Source organism: Capricornis sumatraensis, chromosome 2 (genome assembly GCF_032405125.1).
Source record: "Capricornis sumatraensis isolate serow.1 chromosome 2, serow.2, whole genome shotgun sequence".
In the NCBI taxonomy this organism is placed as follows: domain Eukaryota; kingdom Metazoa; phylum Chordata; class Mammalia; order Artiodactyla; family Bovidae; genus Capricornis; species Capricornis sumatraensis.
In genome coordinates this window covers 55,985,556-56,003,975 of record NC_091070.1, presented here as the reverse complement: position 1 = coordinate 56,003,975, position 18,420 = coordinate 55,985,556, and the positions used below count along the sequence as shown (strand labels likewise).

General features: G+C 48.3%; 1 protein-coding gene across 2 annotated transcripts in view; it reads left to right on the top strand.

The window, feature by feature from the left end:
• CA12 (carbonic anhydrase 12) overlaps positions 1 to 18,420 on the top strand; it is a 62,205-nt gene extending 43,785 nt beyond the window's left edge. Inside the window, exons 5-10 of one of the 2 annotated variants that reach the window (XM_068966272.1) lie at positions 4,355 to 4,450; positions 5,290 to 5,353; positions 5,574 to 5,731; positions 7,263 to 7,389; positions 17,527 to 17,614; positions 18,351 to 18,420. In XM_068966272.1, coding sequence (XP_068822373.1) covers positions 4,355 to 4,450; positions 5,290 to 5,353; positions 5,574 to 5,731; positions 7,263 to 7,389; positions 17,527 to 17,614; positions 18,351 to 18,420 — 603 coding nt within the window. Of the gene's footprint in view, positions 1 to 4,354; positions 4,451 to 5,289; positions 5,354 to 5,573; positions 5,732 to 7,262; positions 7,390 to 17,526; positions 17,615 to 18,347 lie in introns of both variants that reach the window. The other variant, XM_068966271.1, reaches the window with a different exon arrangement.

Below are 18,420 nucleotides of genomic sequence, written 5' to 3'. Positions count from 1 at the left end.
CTTCTGTGCACACAGATTAAGACCCCACCAGGTGTCTGGCTGACCCATCCCATGCCGAGTCATACTGGGCTAAACGCTCCCCCAACTTCTTAGCTTTCGTCACACATCATGCTGTTTACATGGGTCTTTCCTGTTTACACCCAATCTTTCCTTTCCCTGGGCATGGGCTGTGCTTGGAGCTTGGGGACCTGGGTTCAGGGTCACTCTTTTCTACCTAGCCACAAATCAAGGGATGACTGGCATTGTAACACACAGGGCATCATGGCAAGCAGAGACTCACTGAGGATAGCTTGGGACATCACCGCAGTGCTGTGCTATGTTGCCTGGAGGTGCTGCCCCCAAATACCAAAGACAACAGGAAGAGGAGCGAGAGCTTTGCTCCTGCACTACAAGCGTGCAGTGGAGGGTGGGGGTGCAGGGTGGCTGAGTGGCTCCATTTCAGAGCTCGACTGGGATTGCACTTGGGGGTGTGATTCTGAATGTTTACAGGGCAAGAAATACAAGGAGATAAATTCTACTGGTCAGCCAATGGAGCCCATGATAAATATTGACACAAGCATTCTCTGTTCTTAAATGCTGAACTGCTTAAGATTTTAGTCTAATTAGAGTTATAAGAGGTGGAGGGGCTGTAACTCTGGCCTAATAGGATGGCCCTACTGGAGCTGCATGTATTTCAGACCAGATCCATCTCTGAACCTCCAGGACTTTGTTTCTTTCAGCCTAATTGCAATGAGGAAGCCTCTATTTTCCCAAGGGGAGTAAAGGAGCTAGGGTATAGGGTGAGAGGATTTAGGCACTTAAAAATAGTCACTGTATTTTCTGCTATTAAGCCACATCATGAGACCAAGAGCATGGTGAAGATGGACCATTAATATCAATAATACAGAAAAAAGAATCAGTGAAAGTGAAAGTGTTAGTCACTCAGTCATGTCCCACTCTTTGTGACTCACCAGGCTCCTTCCTCTATCCATGAGATTCTCCAGGCAAGAATATGGAGTGGGTTGCCATTCCCTTCTCTAGGGGATCTTCCTGACCTAGGGATTGAAGCCAGGTCTGCTACATTGCAGGCAGATTCTTTACCACCTGAGCCACCAGGGAAGGTGACCCTAAAATGGCAGATTCTTTATGGAAGTGAAGTCGCTCAGTCGTGTCTGACTCTTTGCAACCCCATGGACTGTAGCCCACCAGGCTCCTCCATCCATGGGATTCTCCAGGCAAGAATACTGGAGTGGGTTGTCATTTCCTACTCCAGGGGATCTTCCCGACCCAGGGATCAAACCCAGGTCTCCCGCATTAGAGGCAGATGCTTCAACCTCTTAGCCACCAGGGAGGGTTCAAAAAAATTCTTTATGGAGGGCCCTTGAAAGTGTAACAGTTTTTCTGGATTGAGTTTATATATGAAGACTCTGGTGAGAACTTCCCTGGTGCTTTGAGTCTGAGCTTCCAATGCAGGGGGTGTGGGTTCAATCCCTGGTTGAGGAAATATGATCCCTCATGCTGGGCAGTGTGGCTAAATAAATACATAAAATAAAAGTAACATTAAAAAAGATAAGCCTCTCTCAATCCTCTCCTCGGGGAACACTTTCTGTTTGTATTAGTCTTCACCTCCTCTTGATTTCATCTGAACAAGTGAGAAAAGTGCTAAAACTGAACACAAGCTCAACGGTCAGCAGTAAAAAGAAACAGGGATATGGGACCTTTGGGGTTGTAGCTACATAGAGCTCTGCACCATTTCGTAAAGGAGTGCCAGGACAGGATGGTGTGGGGCAGTGCAGAGGCTACATCTTTTGGGGGTAAAGATGAGGAAGCAGGAGCCCATAAGAAATCCTTCATAGGGGACCAATGAAAAGAAGAACTAATGGGATTAATTTTTTCCATTAGAAAAGGCCACTTGAAAAGTGGGGAACATTGAGCTGTATTTATTAAAATATGCTTGAATTCTATTTATAATCACATAAGATGGATCATCGAAAAAGCAAAAGAGTTCCAGAAAAACATCTATTTCTGCTTTATTGACTATGCCAAAGCCTTTGACTGTGTGGATCACAATAAACTGTGGAAAATTCTGAAAGAGATGGGAATACCAATCTGACCTGCCTCTTGAGAAATCTGTATGCAGGTCAGGAAGCAACAGTTAGAACTGGACATGAACTAGAGACTGGTTCCAAATAGGAAAAGGAGTACGTCAAGGCTGTATATTGTTACCTTGCTTATTTAACTTATATGCAGAGTACATCATGAGAAACACTGGGCTGGAGGAAGCACAAGCTGGAATCAAGATTGCTGGGAGAAATATCAATAACCTCAGATATGGAGATGACACCACGCTATGGCAGAAAGTGAAGAAGAACTAAAGAGTCTCTTGATGAAAGTGAAAGAGGAGACTGAAAAAGTTGCCTTAAAGCTCAACATCCAGAAAACTAAGATCATGGCATCTGGTCCCATCACTTATGGGAAATAGATGGGGAATCAGTGGAAACAGTGGCTGACTTTATTTTTCTGGGCTCCAAAATCACTGCAGATGGTGACTGCAGCCATGAAATGAAAAGATGCTTACTCCTTGGAAGGAAAGTTATGACCAACCTAGACAGCGTATTAAAAAGCAGAGACACTACTTTGCCAACAAAGGTCCATCTAGTCAAGGCTGTAGTTTTCCAGTGGTCAAGTATGGATGTGAGAGTTGGACTGTGAAGAAAGCTGAATGCCGAAGAATTGATGCTTTTGAACTGTGGTGTTGGAGAAGACTCTTGAGAGTCCCATGGACTGCAAGAAGATCCAACCAGTCCATCCTAAAGGAGATCAGTCCTGGGTGTTCATTGGAAGGACTGATGTTGAAGCTGAAGCTCCAATACTTTGGCCACCTGATATGAAGAGCTGAGTCATTGGAAAGGACTCTGATGCTGGGAAAGATTGAGGGCAGGAGGAGAAGGGGATGACAGAGGATGAGATGGTTGGATGGCATCATCGACTCAATGGACATGGGTTTGGGTGGACCCTGGGAGTTGGTGATGGACAGGGAGGCCTGGTATGCTGCAGTTCATGGGGTCGCAAAGAATCAGACACGACTGAGTGACTGAACTGAACTGAAGATGGAAAAAGAGATTAATGAAGAAAAGAGATAAAATCTCAGTGTGTTATGGTCTCAAGAGGCAAAGAGTCAACAAAAATACATGAGATCATATATAGCGAGGTCATCTACTAACACAGTTTTTTTGAGGACCGGTGATGCCACCTTGAGGATTAAAAATCAGATTAAATTGTCTGAGACTTCCCTGGCGGTCCAGGGGTTAAGATTTCGCTTTCCAATGCTGGAGGTGTTGGTTCCATCCTGGATGGGAAGCTAAAATCCCACATGCCTCGTGACCAGAAAACCAGAACATAAAACAACAGAAGCAAAACTGGAGCAAATTCAAGACTTAAAAAATGGTCCACATCAAAGAAAAACAACCAGAAAACCTTTTCAGAGCTTGTCATAATAATGTCTTGATGATTCCTAGACTGTTTTTTTTTAAACTTTTTTTTAGAGCATTTAAGGTTCTAAAGCATTTAGAAAAACGGAGAGGAAGTACAGAGATTTCCCATATACTCTTTGCCCCCAGCAACATGCATAACCTCCCCCATTATCAGCATCACTCATCACAGTTTACCTAGATTTTTTAACCCCAACATTTCTCAAAAACATCTCTTTTCTTCACTTTCATCATGACAAGTAATTGCTACTTTTGGGGAAAAAAATGAGTTTAAAGTGGTATTTTGGAGTCTACATTCATAGAGTAACATTTCTGTTGCTTGGTCTCTTCAAATATGACTGATAAAACCTTTATAAAAGCCATGCTGTGACTGTCTCCACCTAAGAGGTCAACGCATGTCCTGCTCTAGCTACAGATGCGATGAACTTACAGTTGGAGGTTTACTGTCTCAGCCTTCAGTTCCAAGTACAGTGTGGCCAGGCTGAGGTTGGGCGAATCACGTGGGACCATTTTGCCCCAGGTTCCAGAAAAAGTAGGAAAAATGACAAGAGAGAAGTGCTCCAAAGTATCCAGGTGTTTTCGCAGCTGGTAAAAAAGCCCATTTGTTTCAGGATCTGCTGTGTACCTGGTTATGTTTCAGGCACTAAGTTAGACACTGGCATACAATGAGGAACAAGATGGACAGACTGCCATGGTGGAGTGTGTAGTCTAGAGAACTGAGGGAAAAGAGAAAGCTGGAGTGGCCACGAGGTGAGGGTCTGAGGCCTAATCTAGCTGGAGGTGGAGGTCCCTCCTTTTGGATCCCAGTCTCCTGTAAAAATGAAAGTTTCCCACTTGTGGCTATCCCTGATGGACAGCAGCTCGTCTCATCTCTCCCACTGCAGCTGCATGTTGTCTATTACAACTCGGACCGGTACCCCAATGACAGCGTCGCCAAGGACAAGCCAGAAGGCCTCGCGGTCGTAGCTGTTCTCATAGAGGTAAGAGATGTTGAGAAGGACTTTATGTGAGCTTTAAAGTCAGGAGGATGTCAGACTCAGCATTGGGTTCCACGCACACCTGTCCCATTTCAGCTGTGTCTTGACTCTAGAGCAGGGGGTATTCTCCCATAGGGTTCCTTCTCTCTTGGCCTAGAGGCAGCACTTTCTGTGGCTGGACAGCAGAAAGGGGCATGTCGTAGGTGATGCTGGAAAACTCAGTCCTAATCCCCAGTCCTACTGTTCAAACATGGAATTGCCTGGTTACACAGACCTGTGGGGGTAGGGGACTCATTCACTGCTGCCCCATCCAGATGCCTGAACCCCTGATACAGTTCCCAGTATCCAAGCTCCATCTTTCATCTGGGCTCTGGAATAAGTTATTTTCTGAATCCCAGAAAATGGGACTACCTCCTGATTCGCTTGCACTGTTTCCCCCAGTGAGACAGCGCATATGTCGTTTCTCCACGTGCTTACTTGCCTGACTTGGCTGGCATTCACTAAAGCTCCCTTAAGTCCTGATTAGAGAACATGTAATTTGTGGCCTTCAAGGTCACAGACGATCAGGAGCACAAGCTATAACTCTTGCCCTGGGATAATCAACCCTTAGTGCCTTGAGCTGGAAATAGGATGTCCTGAGATGTAAGAGGGCAGGACCATCACACCAACCCCCTAACGGCCTGGTGAAGCATCATGGCTGTCCTGGTCAAGTGTATCCTTCAGGGAGGATCTCAGCAGTGGTGATCATACACCCCCAGCAGAGCTCTTCCATTCACAACTGTCAGGCCACGCTCAGCCTACTGAATTCTGTCTCTGTTTAACTTGCCCCATCTCTGTTGCAGGTGGGCTCCTCCAATCCAGCATATGACAAGATCTTCGATCACCTTAAAGCTGTAAAGTACAAAGGTGAGGGGTCCTTATTACTTACCCTCTGCTGGAGAACAGCGTATTTGCTCTTGGGTGACCTGAAAAAGAATGCAGGCAGGGGAAAGGTACTGTCTGTGACCAGGTCCTGGAAACAGGTGGCTCAGAATGGGGCTAGTTCACATTCCTAGGCTGTCATAGGCTCAGCTGTACCTCTGCCTTGGGGAGGAAGGTGACCTTGTACCCCAACATGTCTCTCCAGACCAAGAAGTGTTCATTCCGGGTTTCAGCATAGAAGAGCTGCTGCCAGAGAGGCCTGAAGAGTACTACCGCTACAGGGGATCCCTGACTACACCTCCCTGCTACCCCACTGTGCTCTGGACAGTGTTCCGGAACCCTGTGCAAATTTCCCAGGAGCAGGTAACTGTCGCGCTCTTCCTTGTCGTAGACCACGTGGTACCTCGGACCCTGCACCGCCTGTATCATAATCGACGATCTGACTACCTCACTCAGAGTTTCATTGGTAGCTATTCAAAACCTCTCCACATACCACAGGGGCCTGGAAGTGCTTTGGAAATCACAGGCTGAGCTTCAAAAGCAGAGCTGTCAAGTGGGGAGAATGGCTCTATCTCCACAGTTCTTTAAATATGAGTTGTTAAGCTGTGTTCCCTAACCTGTCCCCCCAGTGGAGAGTGTTCACCTCCCAGACAGGAAAGCGCATGGCTCACCTGGGGTGGAATAGACAGGATCAGGTTAGATGGTTTAACAAACCCAGAAGGTGGGGAGTGCAGCGATAAGGAAGTGAGGGTCTCTGCCTTCAAGCTCATGCGAGTGTGTGCCTGGTGAGTCACATCTGACTCTTTGTGACCTCATGGACTGTAGCCCAACCAGGCTCCTCTATCCACGGGATTCGCCAGACAAGAATACTGGAGTGGGTTGCCATTTCCTCCTCTAGGGGATCTCCCTGACACAGGGATCAAACCCACGTCGCTTATGTCTCCTTCATTGATAGGCAGGTTCTTCACCACTGGCCACCTGGGAAACCCTCAAGAAGCTTAGGCTAGTGCAAAACTGGGGAATGGAATCCATAGCAATCATCTCTAACCCTCTCATTTCTTAGGTGATGAAAGTGAGGGTTAGAGAATCAAGGCGACTTTGGGGTCACCAGCTGGTGAGTGACACAGCAAAGGCCCAAGGTGGAGCTGAGTTCCAAGTCACTGCTCGTGTCTCTGCTCCACAGCTCAAATTCGTCAAATTGCCCAGGAGGCGGGTCTGCCTGCTGGCTCACAGCCCCACCGCCTTCATGAGCCCAGCACAGCTCTCATTGCTGCTGCTCCCTTTTTACTATGGACTACCTGAGTAACCTCAATAAACGACAGCAAATAGGCAGACAGGAATAAAGTCATGATGAATCAAGAGAGGAAATGACTGAGGAGGCAGTAATGTTTTAACCCAGAAAATGCCTTGGAAACAGTTATGTAATCTATGTGTGTGCACGAAAATACCATGAAACTAGTAGTCAGATGACCTGTGAGGTTCTTGCCTGCCTTTTTCTGTTCCTTTTGATGGGACCATCAGACTAAGCCCCAGGCTCCTCTAATTAGACTGGGCTCTGAATGAGGCTCAGGAGAGGAATGCAGTCTCTTTGGGAGGCGAGGGAGCCTTTTGACGCCCCAGGTTTCGCTCCCTGCAGGGCAGATTTCACATGCCATCAGGAGCTGACACCTCCCGGTGTCAGAGCCCACACCCTCCCGGTGGCCCCGGGAAGTGGGAAGACACATGGGCCATTATTCAGACACCTGCAGGGCAGGGGGAGCTTTCAGCTCTCCCACCACCTTCTCAGGGGTCTCCTACCAGGCCTCAGAGGTGAGATCTGGCTGTTCTTTCCCTTGAGGTCAGGCAAGGGGGCATCACTCTGCCTTCAGGAGGTGTTTCTGCTCTTTCCCTACAGCTGATGAAGTTGGAGACAGACCTGTACTGCACGCACATGGATGACCCGTCCCCCAGAGAGATGGTCAACAACTTTCGGCAGGTCCAGAAGTTTGACGAGAGGCTGGTGTACGTCTCCTTCCAACAAGGTAAGGAGATGTGGTGTGTGGGCAGTGTGGTGCCACGATGTCTGTTCTATATGAAGTCAGGCGCCCTGCCCTTGGGCATTGTCACTCATGCCCTTAGGAGGTGGGTTAAGAGCACTCTGGCTGCCATGGGAGCCACGTGTGTGAGGAGCTACTGAGTGTGGGTTTACTGAGGTCTCCTGTCACTGACCTTGACTTCCTTGAGCCTTTGAAGAGAAGCACAAGCCAGGGACTCCAGGCACATGGGCCAGAATCCTCATTAAGTCCAGGTGTCTCCCACAGACGGAGGAGAGAGAGACACCCAAGTAGGACCCTTTGCATGAGATCAAACACTGAACTTCTTATAGGCATTCTTGGCATCAAGGCCCATCTTTAGCCTTGCCAGGTGATTCATGGCACTAGCACCACCAAGGTCCAGAGTTTCTTTTAGAAACTGGACATAACCCATGTCTGAGCACAAGCACCTCATGGTCTAATGTCGCAGGGCCCGTTAGACAAGAAAGCATCTTCAGGACCGCCTTTTGGCTCATCTCCCTGAAGCTTGCACAGGCACCAAGAATCTATACTGAATGAGACATAATAGTTTGGTTTCTTCCTGAGCTGCAGAAGCTCAGTTCTTCCCTCTAAATCTGTAACCATAACTCCCCAGATGGACATTTAACATCTTGACTTGCTCTGTATCTGCATGAAGATGGCTGGAGGCCCCGGGAAGGGGGAAAGAGGCCCACGCTCTTCAAATCTCCAAGTTCACTTTCTCACTGTAGACTCTTCAGTGGTCAGGAGAGGGGTTGCTCCATGGAAGTTCCACTTTACAACATTCTCTTTTCCTATTCTTTTAAATGAAGTGGGTAGTAGTCAAGGGTTACACGGAAATACTTCAATTCTTAAATAAAATAAAACTCTTCCTAGAGATAAGGGACTCTGCCAACATAGGTCAGGCAGAATTTTGCTTGTGATTCAAGGATAACAGTCAGTTCTGTTCTTTTGCACTAAGTCGCTCTAAGTCTCAGAGGATAGGGTGACAGGAACATCCTCCCCACCCCCACCTCCAGTTGGGAGACTCAGGTTCAAGGTCACACCTTGTTTCCTCCTGGCTGTATGATGTGGGAAAAAAATGTCCCTTCTTTGGCTTTGGTTCCCTCAGCTATAAAGTGACAGGCTGGACTAGGTGAGCGAACATCCTTTCCGTGCTAACATGTTTTAAGTGGATACTAACAACTGCCCATCCTGACTTTACGTTGCAGGGACAGTGTGTGAGGGCAGTTACAGAGGATCAGAAGAAACCGTGCAGAAACTTGACATCCAAAAGTAACCCCCACGTGTACAATGAACATGGGGATAATTAGCCATCTTCTTAGACCGGCTCAGGTCTAAGCTGGCGCCTGTAGAGCGGGAAGTGCGGTCAGGCTGGTGGCAGAGCGCTTCAGTAGGCCTTCCCAGGCAGGCTGGGGGAGCTTGAGGGGCCTTGAAGCAGACGGGCTCCAGCTTAGGACACTGGAGATCACAGCCCAAATGCAGCTTTGGGCCACCTGTCCTGAATAGCTCACTTGGAGCTGTTGCTCGCAGAAGCGGGGCTGGGCTCGCTCCTTGGAGTGAGAACCCATGGCTGTCCAAGGCAAACCCGTTCATTCGGAGGCTGATTATAGAAACTTGGTTAGAATTCTCCCCTCCCTCTCAAGTCCCAAAGACTCGGGCAGCTAATGGGGCTGTTTCCCCAAGAAGCAAGGCTGAGTCAGCCCCAAAGAATGAAGAACCAAACCTCATCCTCCCAGGGGCACCTGCCCTTCACAGGAGGCTCCTCACACCAGTGTGGAGCAGGCCAAAGACTGTAACGTGCTCTTCGGGTTGATGGGGTGAACTTGTTTGTCAGCAGGAACCTTGAGTAATTTGGACGCAAATTGTCTGCACGCTCTTTCACTGGGACATGTCTATAATTAGGGGCTGGTTTAATTCAGGGTCTTCTCTGAAAGTTAACAGGAATTATGCAGTTGGACAATGAAAACTCTGGAGTTTTCTGTCAGGAGAAAAGTAATGTTAAGAAAATCCTGTAAGAAACAAAGTACATGGACTTTGAGAGGGGGGAATCTAGGGTTTAACCAAACTGGAACAACTGGGACCGAATCACTTAACTGGACCCTGCTTTTTCCTTAACCATGCTGGAAAAGGAACACAGAACTTGGTTTCTGTCCTGAAGAGGTAGAGAGTCTCTGACAGCCCTAGGGTAGGGTTTCTTAGTCTTGGTATGTCAATATTGACTTTCGGAGCTGGATAATCTTGTTGTGGCGGCTCTCCTATGCACTGTAGGATGTTGGGCAGCATCCTTGGCCTCTACCCATTAGATACCAGCAGCATGTCCACCTGTGACAGCCAAAATGTCTCTTGACATTGTCAAGTGTCTCTGGGGAGGAGGGGCAAAGTTGCCCCGATTGAGAACCACTGCCCCAGGCATTTGTACAATGACTTTCCCAGGCCCAAGACTTTTCCCCACTCAGATCACAGAATTCTAGGGTTTTATAATCACATGCCCTGGTTTTCATTCTATTCTAACCCTGTTTCCCATCTTCCTTTAAACTTTGAGTATAACTGGGTAGGTCCAAGGCTAAGAGATGTAGATAAGATAGAACGATTCACCTTCAAGGAAGCAAACAACTCTCTCCAGCAGCGGTCCAGATGCCTCTGAGGCAGCAGCCTGAATCCCCTCCTCATTCTGCTCCGTCCCTTCTTGCTGCATTTTTTTCTCTCATGTTTGTTGTTTCTTCCTGTCTTTGGTTAAAATGCTCACTTTTTTGGAGAGAAGGGAAAGTCGTGCCAGGGCATTGTTTTTCAGCTCTTAAAAAAAAGTGCCTCTTCCAGGTGGCACAAATGAAGTCTTGAGCTGAGGCCGGGCGACAAGACTCATGTCCTCAAGGTGGGGTCTTGGAGAAAACCCATCCTGAGAGCATCCAGATCTCACAGGAGTCAGATGCCCAGTGTGAGGAAGGAAGATGGCCGAGGCAGAGTTATACAGCCCAGGGGCCCAAGTCTTGGTTCTGAGAAACTTCCCGGCTGAGGACATCAACACTGGGCCCACAGGGTAGTAAAGCCAGACCGATTAAACCCAAATACTGATGTTATCAGGGTCTGTTCTCAACGTGTCAGGGCAAGGGAAACTCGAAGGACAAGAGGGAGCCAAAAAGTTTCTATAATCATGTCTTTAGTGGGTTTGAGCTGAGCTAGTGCATGTCCCATACCTCACAGCCCAGCTGAGGCGAACCTTAGACAAGACAGCCAGGCGGTCGAGGGGGTAGGGCTTTCATGCTCAGCCAAGCTGTAGAGTAGCATGGTTAGAATCTGCTTGATCCTCAGGGACCTGGGTAATTTCATAAACTGTTTTAAAGAGAGAGAGTGAAAAAAAATCTTACAAAGCTAAGATGGCTAATTATCTAATTTTTTGAGACCAGAATGTATGCTTTGTGGTTATCGACCTTGTGTCTCTAAAGGTTCCTATTTATAAATAAACTCTATTAGATGAAAAACTATCAATTCTTCCCAGTAACCAAATGAAAGACCAGAAGAATTCCCACCTACGAATCCCCCTCCACACATACAGGGTCTGAACAGTCAGGAATAAGCATCGAATGTGCTGAGAAATGGAGTCCTAGTCACACCTCATCACGCCATGTGTTACTGAGTACGCCCCACATCGGCCCCACGTTTCTCTTCCACGGTGGAGAAGAGAACACCTCGCCAGGGATGTTCTCTTCACTTCCAACAAGCCTCTGGCCCAGACAGGAGGAAAAGGGGTCAGGCAGAAACCTGGGACCACCATTCATGGTCCAGCATCAGCTGAGCCTTCCAGGGTGTCTCCCTTGCCTCCCCCATACTGCCCTGTGGGGTCTTCTGCAACATGGTAGGTGCTTCACGTGTGCACGCTACAGACTTTTTCACACACGGGCCCCTCAGTCTGGGATGCCCTTGCACCTCTCCCACCTGGAAAACTCTGTCAGGACCCAACTCTAATCATATCCTGCCATCCTTCCCCATTCCCCTGAGGAGGACCTACAGTTTCCTGCTTCTGTGTGGCCAGAACACAGTTATAGCTCTCTATACCTCTGTTACAGTTCTTGGCATAACACAGAGTAATGATCTATTATCATGTACAAAAAAAAAAAGCTACATTATCCATAGACCACAAGCCCCTAGAGCAGGGACGATGGGCGTCTTACACGCTTTTTGTGCTTGGTGCTCATTGCAAGTTTGAAAGGATGGAGCCGACTCAGCTCCCTTCCCCTTCCCCGCCAGTGACTTCTCCACAGAACCATCTGAACAGAAGCCTGACTGGCTGTCAAGTTTTAGTTTAGGAAGTCTTATTTTGCTTTGCTGTCAATTTGCCAACAGCATTGAAATCAATCTGCTTGTTGAGGAACATGTAAAGACAGAAGGCAGCTGTCAAGCGTCAGAGGCCTGGGAGGGAGTTGCTGACAGACGCTGTCTGGCCTTCTGTCCGCCTCTGACCTGACGGGGATGAGAGGTCCCAGTACTAGTCAATCCTGCGGCCCAGACAGCCTGACCCACCACAGGCGGCAGAGAGCACGAAGCGCCTGGCGCTGCATTGTAACCCATGCCCATTGTGCCAGGGTTTAGGCCCCTCAGAGCAACATGGCCCTCTCTTCTGGGCCAGCATTCCTGTCATCTGGAAGGCAAAGCCCTCAGACCCTAACGTGGGTCATAGAAAGCCAGTTCCCTCGTGTAATCTGGTGGTCTCCTTTGGGCAGACTTATTTGTAGAAGTTATTTAATAGGTTCCATTGTGTTAAGAAAAAACTCCAGTAAAATATATCCTTTTAAGATGTTATGCTCTGTGGTTATAGAGGGCATCTTCTTTTACTTAACAGAACATCCTCCAAAGAGAGGACCAGCATTTCAGTTGCTTGAGTCTATGACTTATATTAAGCATGATAATAAGGATTTACCAGCTGAAACTGGATTTTATATATTTAAACTCTCAAATCCCTGCTAAACCCAAATGCTCCCTGCCTCTTTCATAAGACTGGCACCTGCTAAAGACATATGTAATGTGTACATATGTAATCACTATAGAACATGTCACCTACCACAACAGCCCATACTTTAATACTTTGAAAAGGACTGTATTCCTTTTTATTCAAAATTCTGTTTGAATAAGCAGAATTGCAAATACACCTAGAAATTGCTAGACTTGTTCCAGGAACTTTGAGCTGTACACAGGAGGTGTTTGTTCCTCCTGCTGGACTTTTCTGAGTGTGCACTTGAGGCTCCAGAAGACCTCACATGCAGTTGACCAGCCTCTCTCGGTCCAGCAAGATACCAGTGGAAGACGCAGCTCCTGAGCCAGCCAGAACAGGTAGTTGTACCCTGTGGCGAGCAGCATGTCGATCTCGGGGGTCTGAACCTTCCCCAGTGAGGCATGTGGCACTGGGGTTCTTCCATATCTGTGTGATTCCTTCTGTGTGTAGTACTGTCCCACCTCTGCTTGCCCTGACTCATACCAGAGCCCTGTCTGGAGAGCAGGCGGCTCTCCCATGTCTGTACCGTGTGCAACCCTTCTCCCAGCTCAGGAGCCCCTTTACTGCATTCTCATCCTGTGGCTCTCGTGGGCCATTGCCATCAACCAGCGTGTCTTGTTCTTCCTGTCCGTTCTTCTGTGGGAACTCCCTGTCTCATTCGCCATTCAGAAACCATTTATTTGTTTAATCAATCTGCAAATGAGTCTCTGCCCCTCCCTGCACCATCTTTGATGCCCATTCTTGGGCATTACTGCAGGTTCGGCTTCTCTCACTGGGTGCTAGTTTTCCAGTCTCCCATCAGTTCTCCTGGCGCCTTTTGTGACTTCCCCTTGTGGCGGGCTACAGTCTACAGGGTTGCAAAGAATCAGACACGACTGAAGCGACTTGGCATGCATGCATGCTTGCCCTGCAGTTATCAGATGCTCTGACTTCTGCCTCTACTGGGACCTAAGCCTTATGCTGCATCCAGTTCCACAGAGGAGCCTGGCTCCCTGAGGCTTGGTGCTGTCTTACCTGCAGGGGAGAGCATCCAACATCACCGTCCTGTCCTGGGCTTCCTGGGCTTCCTGGCAGGCAGAATTCCTACCAGGTGCTGCCCTCGCCACCACTTCTCTTCCCAAGTGGCTTACATGCTTCACTTGCTCAGTCAAACTGCTTTGTTTTTGCTGCCATCAAACACTTGGCTGTGAAGCCTCTATCCCAGAATCTGGGGATTTCCTCATCTTCCACCTGCTTGGTCTTGTTTCACTGTTTCCGAGGAGAGGCAACTTAGGCCCTAACCAGTCGTCATCCAGAAGCAAGGAACACACCTTAGAGCCCTGGATTAAATTAAGCTATTGTTTATAGGGCGTAAAACAGCTAAGGACACTGCTCAGTGACGCAGGAAAATCAGACTGTCCTTCCAGAACAGCCCCCCAGGTGGGTCACGTGCTCTTGAGAAAAGCCTCACGCCTGGAGCCTTGCTTCTGGAGGCTTTGCTCTGCTCCCTAAGACCATGGCCTGGGGGCGCCTCCTCCAGCCCTGGAGATGGGCTCTCAGCTGTCCGGGGACCTGCCTGGCTCTCACGATCTTCGAGGTGACTGCGAAAGTGACAATTTTAGAAACATCCAGTTTGGACAGCTTAACCAAGTGATCAGGCGTACTAGTAACCATCTTACATGGCAAGAACTAGTTTGGTCCCACAAGCATCTGGAGCTTTAGGAACAAAGAATAAAAGTGCATTTCATCAGAAAGGATTGGGAAAAAAAAAAAACCCATGACCAGTTGGGGTTCTTTTCAGTGGTGGTTGTTTTTAAGATCCCGGAGGCCTTGGTTACCTTTGCATGCGTGCTATGCGTGCTAAGTCGCTTCAGTCGTGTCTGACTCTGTGCGACCCTATGGACAGCAGCCCCCAGGCTCCTCTGTCCACAGGATTCTCTAGGCACGAATACTGGAGTGGGTTGCCATTTCCTTCACCAAGAAGAGAAGACAGTGAAGGTCAAATATCCCCGATAAAATATCAGGCAGGGCTTGTGGCCCAGGGCTGGACACTATGCAAAAATGAGGTAACCAGATCTCAATAATGTTAAGAATTTGAGATGCCCGTACCACAATAAAGACAGAGCTTTTTACAGTGGACTCTCTTCTGAGCAGCACTCCTAGATATTTCTATTATCTGGTACACCTAAACTTCTGAATATTCTCCAACTGATGCTCTAAACACCTCCAAGGTTCTGTAGGTGCTCCAAAATCAAGGAAGGTCACATCATGCCTGGTAGTGTTTTGGTGTTAGCCTATATTATATAACAGTTATTTAAAAATTGGTAATCTATATTTAGGCTCAATGATGGCTCCAGTTATCTTATTAACTGGAATATCCCATTCTCCCAATAGGATCAGTGATCAGAGCTCATCATACAACCAAAACCAAAATGGGGGCAATAGAATCTAATCACCCATGATGAAACAGCCCACTGACCAACTCTCTGATGCAAGATCACCAGGATGTTTCAATGCAACCTCAGCATTTCATAGAGTTTCATGATGACCAGCTATCCAAACTCTTAGGTTTTAGTAGGATTCAAAATCCTTTAGGTTACCTTAGGTACCTTAAACAAAACAAAAACACCAAATTATAGTGTGCAGAGGCCACAGGCCATGTAGAGAACAGAGGTACTTTTAGGTACCTTAAACAAAACAAAACACCAAATTATAGTGTGCAGAAGCCATAGGCCATGTAGAGAACAGAGCATATGCTGTATAAACACTTGACACCCTCCCCAGGGGGAGACTCATGTCCTGAGGGTCTCCCCAAGCCACAGACTGGTCCTTGTGTTCAGGGCAGGGATCAGGCCAGCGGAGCCATGTTCTTTGCCACCCAAGAGGCTGTGGGCTGCCAGTGGTGGCTGGCAAGAGCCAAGAGAACAGGCCACCCTGTTCTTTGTGGATGGCTCCTAACCATATCTGCTCCAGTCATCCTTACAACAGCCTGGGGCCACCCAGGAAGCCAGACCAAGGGCTCCTAGAGCCCAGGCTTGGACCAATGAGGTTACAGACTCAGTATGAGATTGTGGAAGAAGATAGTAGGGAAAGAAGATGGGGCTGATAGCTCCAGGAGAATCAGCCAGACTTGACGGGGCCAGATGGCAGGAGAAGGGGTGAGCAAGACCTCACTCTCCAGTCTTAGGTCTGGTTCCTCGGGTGTCAGGTGCCCCAGGGGGAGGCGGTCCCTGGCCCTCTGCTGGCATCTCATACTTGGTCGGGTCTCTGCCACCTCAGGAGGCCCTGTGGGCACAGGCTCTCCGGAGTGTCTGGCTGGGTGGCTACCATCTGTACAACTCCAGCCTCCAGTGTGAACTAGAATACCCACCCCCACACCAAGCACACATGTAAGCTAGAAGTTTCTAGAGATCAGAAAACCAGTGGATAAGCAGGTCTGTGTAAGCAGACTTTTTGTAGATGGAGGGTATGACTGGGAGGAGGAGTAGTTCTGAGAGCCTGCAAGCAGCTGGGGTAACCTGGGGGCTTCGTGACTGGGCTCCTCTGTATTACCCGTGAGAATGGATTCACCCATGGCCCTCCCTGGGGAGGTCCTTAGCAGGCTGACTATAAGCCTTCTCCTTAGATCGCTGGGCACAATTTCAGCCCCACTGAAGACCTCTAACTCACCCCATTCATCCCCAACAATAACTCATGGAAGAGGACACAGTCCTCTGGTTCCACATACCAGAGAAGGGAGGCTGGTATGGTGGATGGGTTTCTCCAGTTTGTCCAGTGGAACCAAAGTGAAAACAAAACAAAACCACAATAACACTGGATGGGGATGGATGTGGAAGTCTGGTAACAGGTTCTAACCAAGCTCTGCCAGCCCGAGCCAGCCAGCACCTAGAAAGTTATTTGCTGAGGACGAGAGGTGGGTGCCAGGGAAGCAGATAAGAGCCTACCCAGATAGACTCTGATTCTTACCCTTGCTCACCTTTCAAGTTGGCCACATTGGATGAAAAGCTGAAGTCTTACCTGAGTACAGAGACTGCAATGATAAAGGAGCATGGGGGGAGGGTTCATGGTGTGAGTTCCCTGGGTGGGCAATTCCCTTCACCTGAGCCAAGAGGGGGCATCCCCAGAAGGGCTGCATTAGCCCCGTACCTCCAACCAACCAAAGGGAGTGCGTCAATCAACACACTGGTCAAATCTGCCATGGTTTGCCTCGGTTAACTTCCAATATTTTCCTCTCCCCTCCGAAGTGCCAGACCTTCCCTGCACAGGACTGAGTCCGGGTATGTGGCCGGCCGGCCGTGCATGTTGCAGCTGGGTGATCGCTGTGATTCTCGGTGTGATCTGGGCCTCTGAGACTTCAGCTCATCCTCTCTGCTTCTCTGTGCTGTCACTCTGACTGCTAGGCCCCTCCTCACTGTGTGTCTTACCCTCAAGTCGCTCTCTGATTCAAAGATGAGCTGCCAATCAAATGCTCCTCTAATGAAAGACCTAATCACTTTATAGCATGTGTACATTCAAAGAGCCTATCCAAGACCTTCTGTTGGCCAGGGTGGGAAAGCAGTGCCTAAAAACTAGGCCAAAGCCAGTATATGGAGGTTGGGTGACCAGCCAGTTGACCTTGGCAATGGGCCCTGGCTGTTTGGGACTGCTTAGGACTGTGCAATAGAACTTGAGGTCAGAGCTGATGAAGAGGCATCTCAATGGGCCTTGAATCCAGCAAGGCAAAATAGAGTAACTTTGTATTATGTAGCCCAGGGTTTCTCAAAGTGTGGTTCATGGACCACTTATCAATACATCAGCATAAGCTAGAGGTGTTTGGTAAAAATGCAGATTCCTGGGCCAAATTCCAGACTGAATCAGACTCTGAAGCTTGGGCTCAAAAAGAGTATACATTTGAAACAAGTTCTTCAGATGATGCTGGTGCAAGTTTGAGAACCCCTGCTGAACAGTCACTACAATTTGCAAATGGCCCCTGTGAGTACTCCAGCCAGTCCTGCTCAGCCAGAGACCAGAACTTGAGAACAGAGGCGGGGAAGTGACACCTTTCTGTGGATGACCCTGCAGCTGTCACCTGACGGCACACACGGGGACGAGATGAAGGGAAGGAGGGGTTGTAACGTGTGTGCATTACCCCTCCCCAGGCATCGTCCTCTCTGTGGCCCTGGCCTGTGGTCTTGGCATCTGTATTGTCCTGGTGGTATCCATTTGGCTTTTCAGAAGGAGAAAGAGGTGAGCTGGTTTGGGTTTGAAATGGGAGTGGGTGGCTCTGTGTCCATGAGAATTGATCTGTCTGGGAAGGCAGGGTGCATAATGAGGAGCTGTGCCACATATAGCAGCTTATCCTTGGAGTGCCACCTCCAAAACACCACCGGTCGAGGCCTTGGCACGAGCGGCTGATGCTGGCAGATCACGGTGCTCAGGGCTGGAGGCGTGTCTGCCAGCCTGGCTCCCACTGCTAAGACCTTGGACAAACCTCTTGATTTTGGAGGGGCGGCCCCATGTGCCTAAACACAAGCACCAAGACTGCTTCTTTCTAAGATCTTTTCATCCAGTTTTTCTTCTCTAAACCCAAAAAGAAAATTGAGGAGAATTTTGATTTCTCACTCACACTGATGCCCTTTGCTCATGTTCTTATTGCCTAAAATAACCTATTTTTCCTGGTATGAAAAAACATAAAAGGTTGTCAGAAACCCTACTGGAATCAGAGATCTGAAGCAGCATGGTAAAGAGACCGTCATCAAAATGCAGGTCTAGTATCATCAGGTGTTGAAAGAGAACAGTTGAAAAATGAACAGTTTCCATTTTGGTTAGTGGCTATTGGGGGGGCATTTCCTCCCAAGACCAATGGAACTTGAAAAAGGTTTCCAAGAGAAGAGTTTGACTTGCCTCATTCCATAGCTGACTCATTCTTTCCTCTCTTTCCTCTTTGACTAACAAAATTCGTATGTTCTTGTTGCTTCAGTAGCAAAAAAGGTGCCAACAAAGGAGTCATCTACAAACCAGCCATCAAGCAGGAGATTGAGGCCCATGCCTGA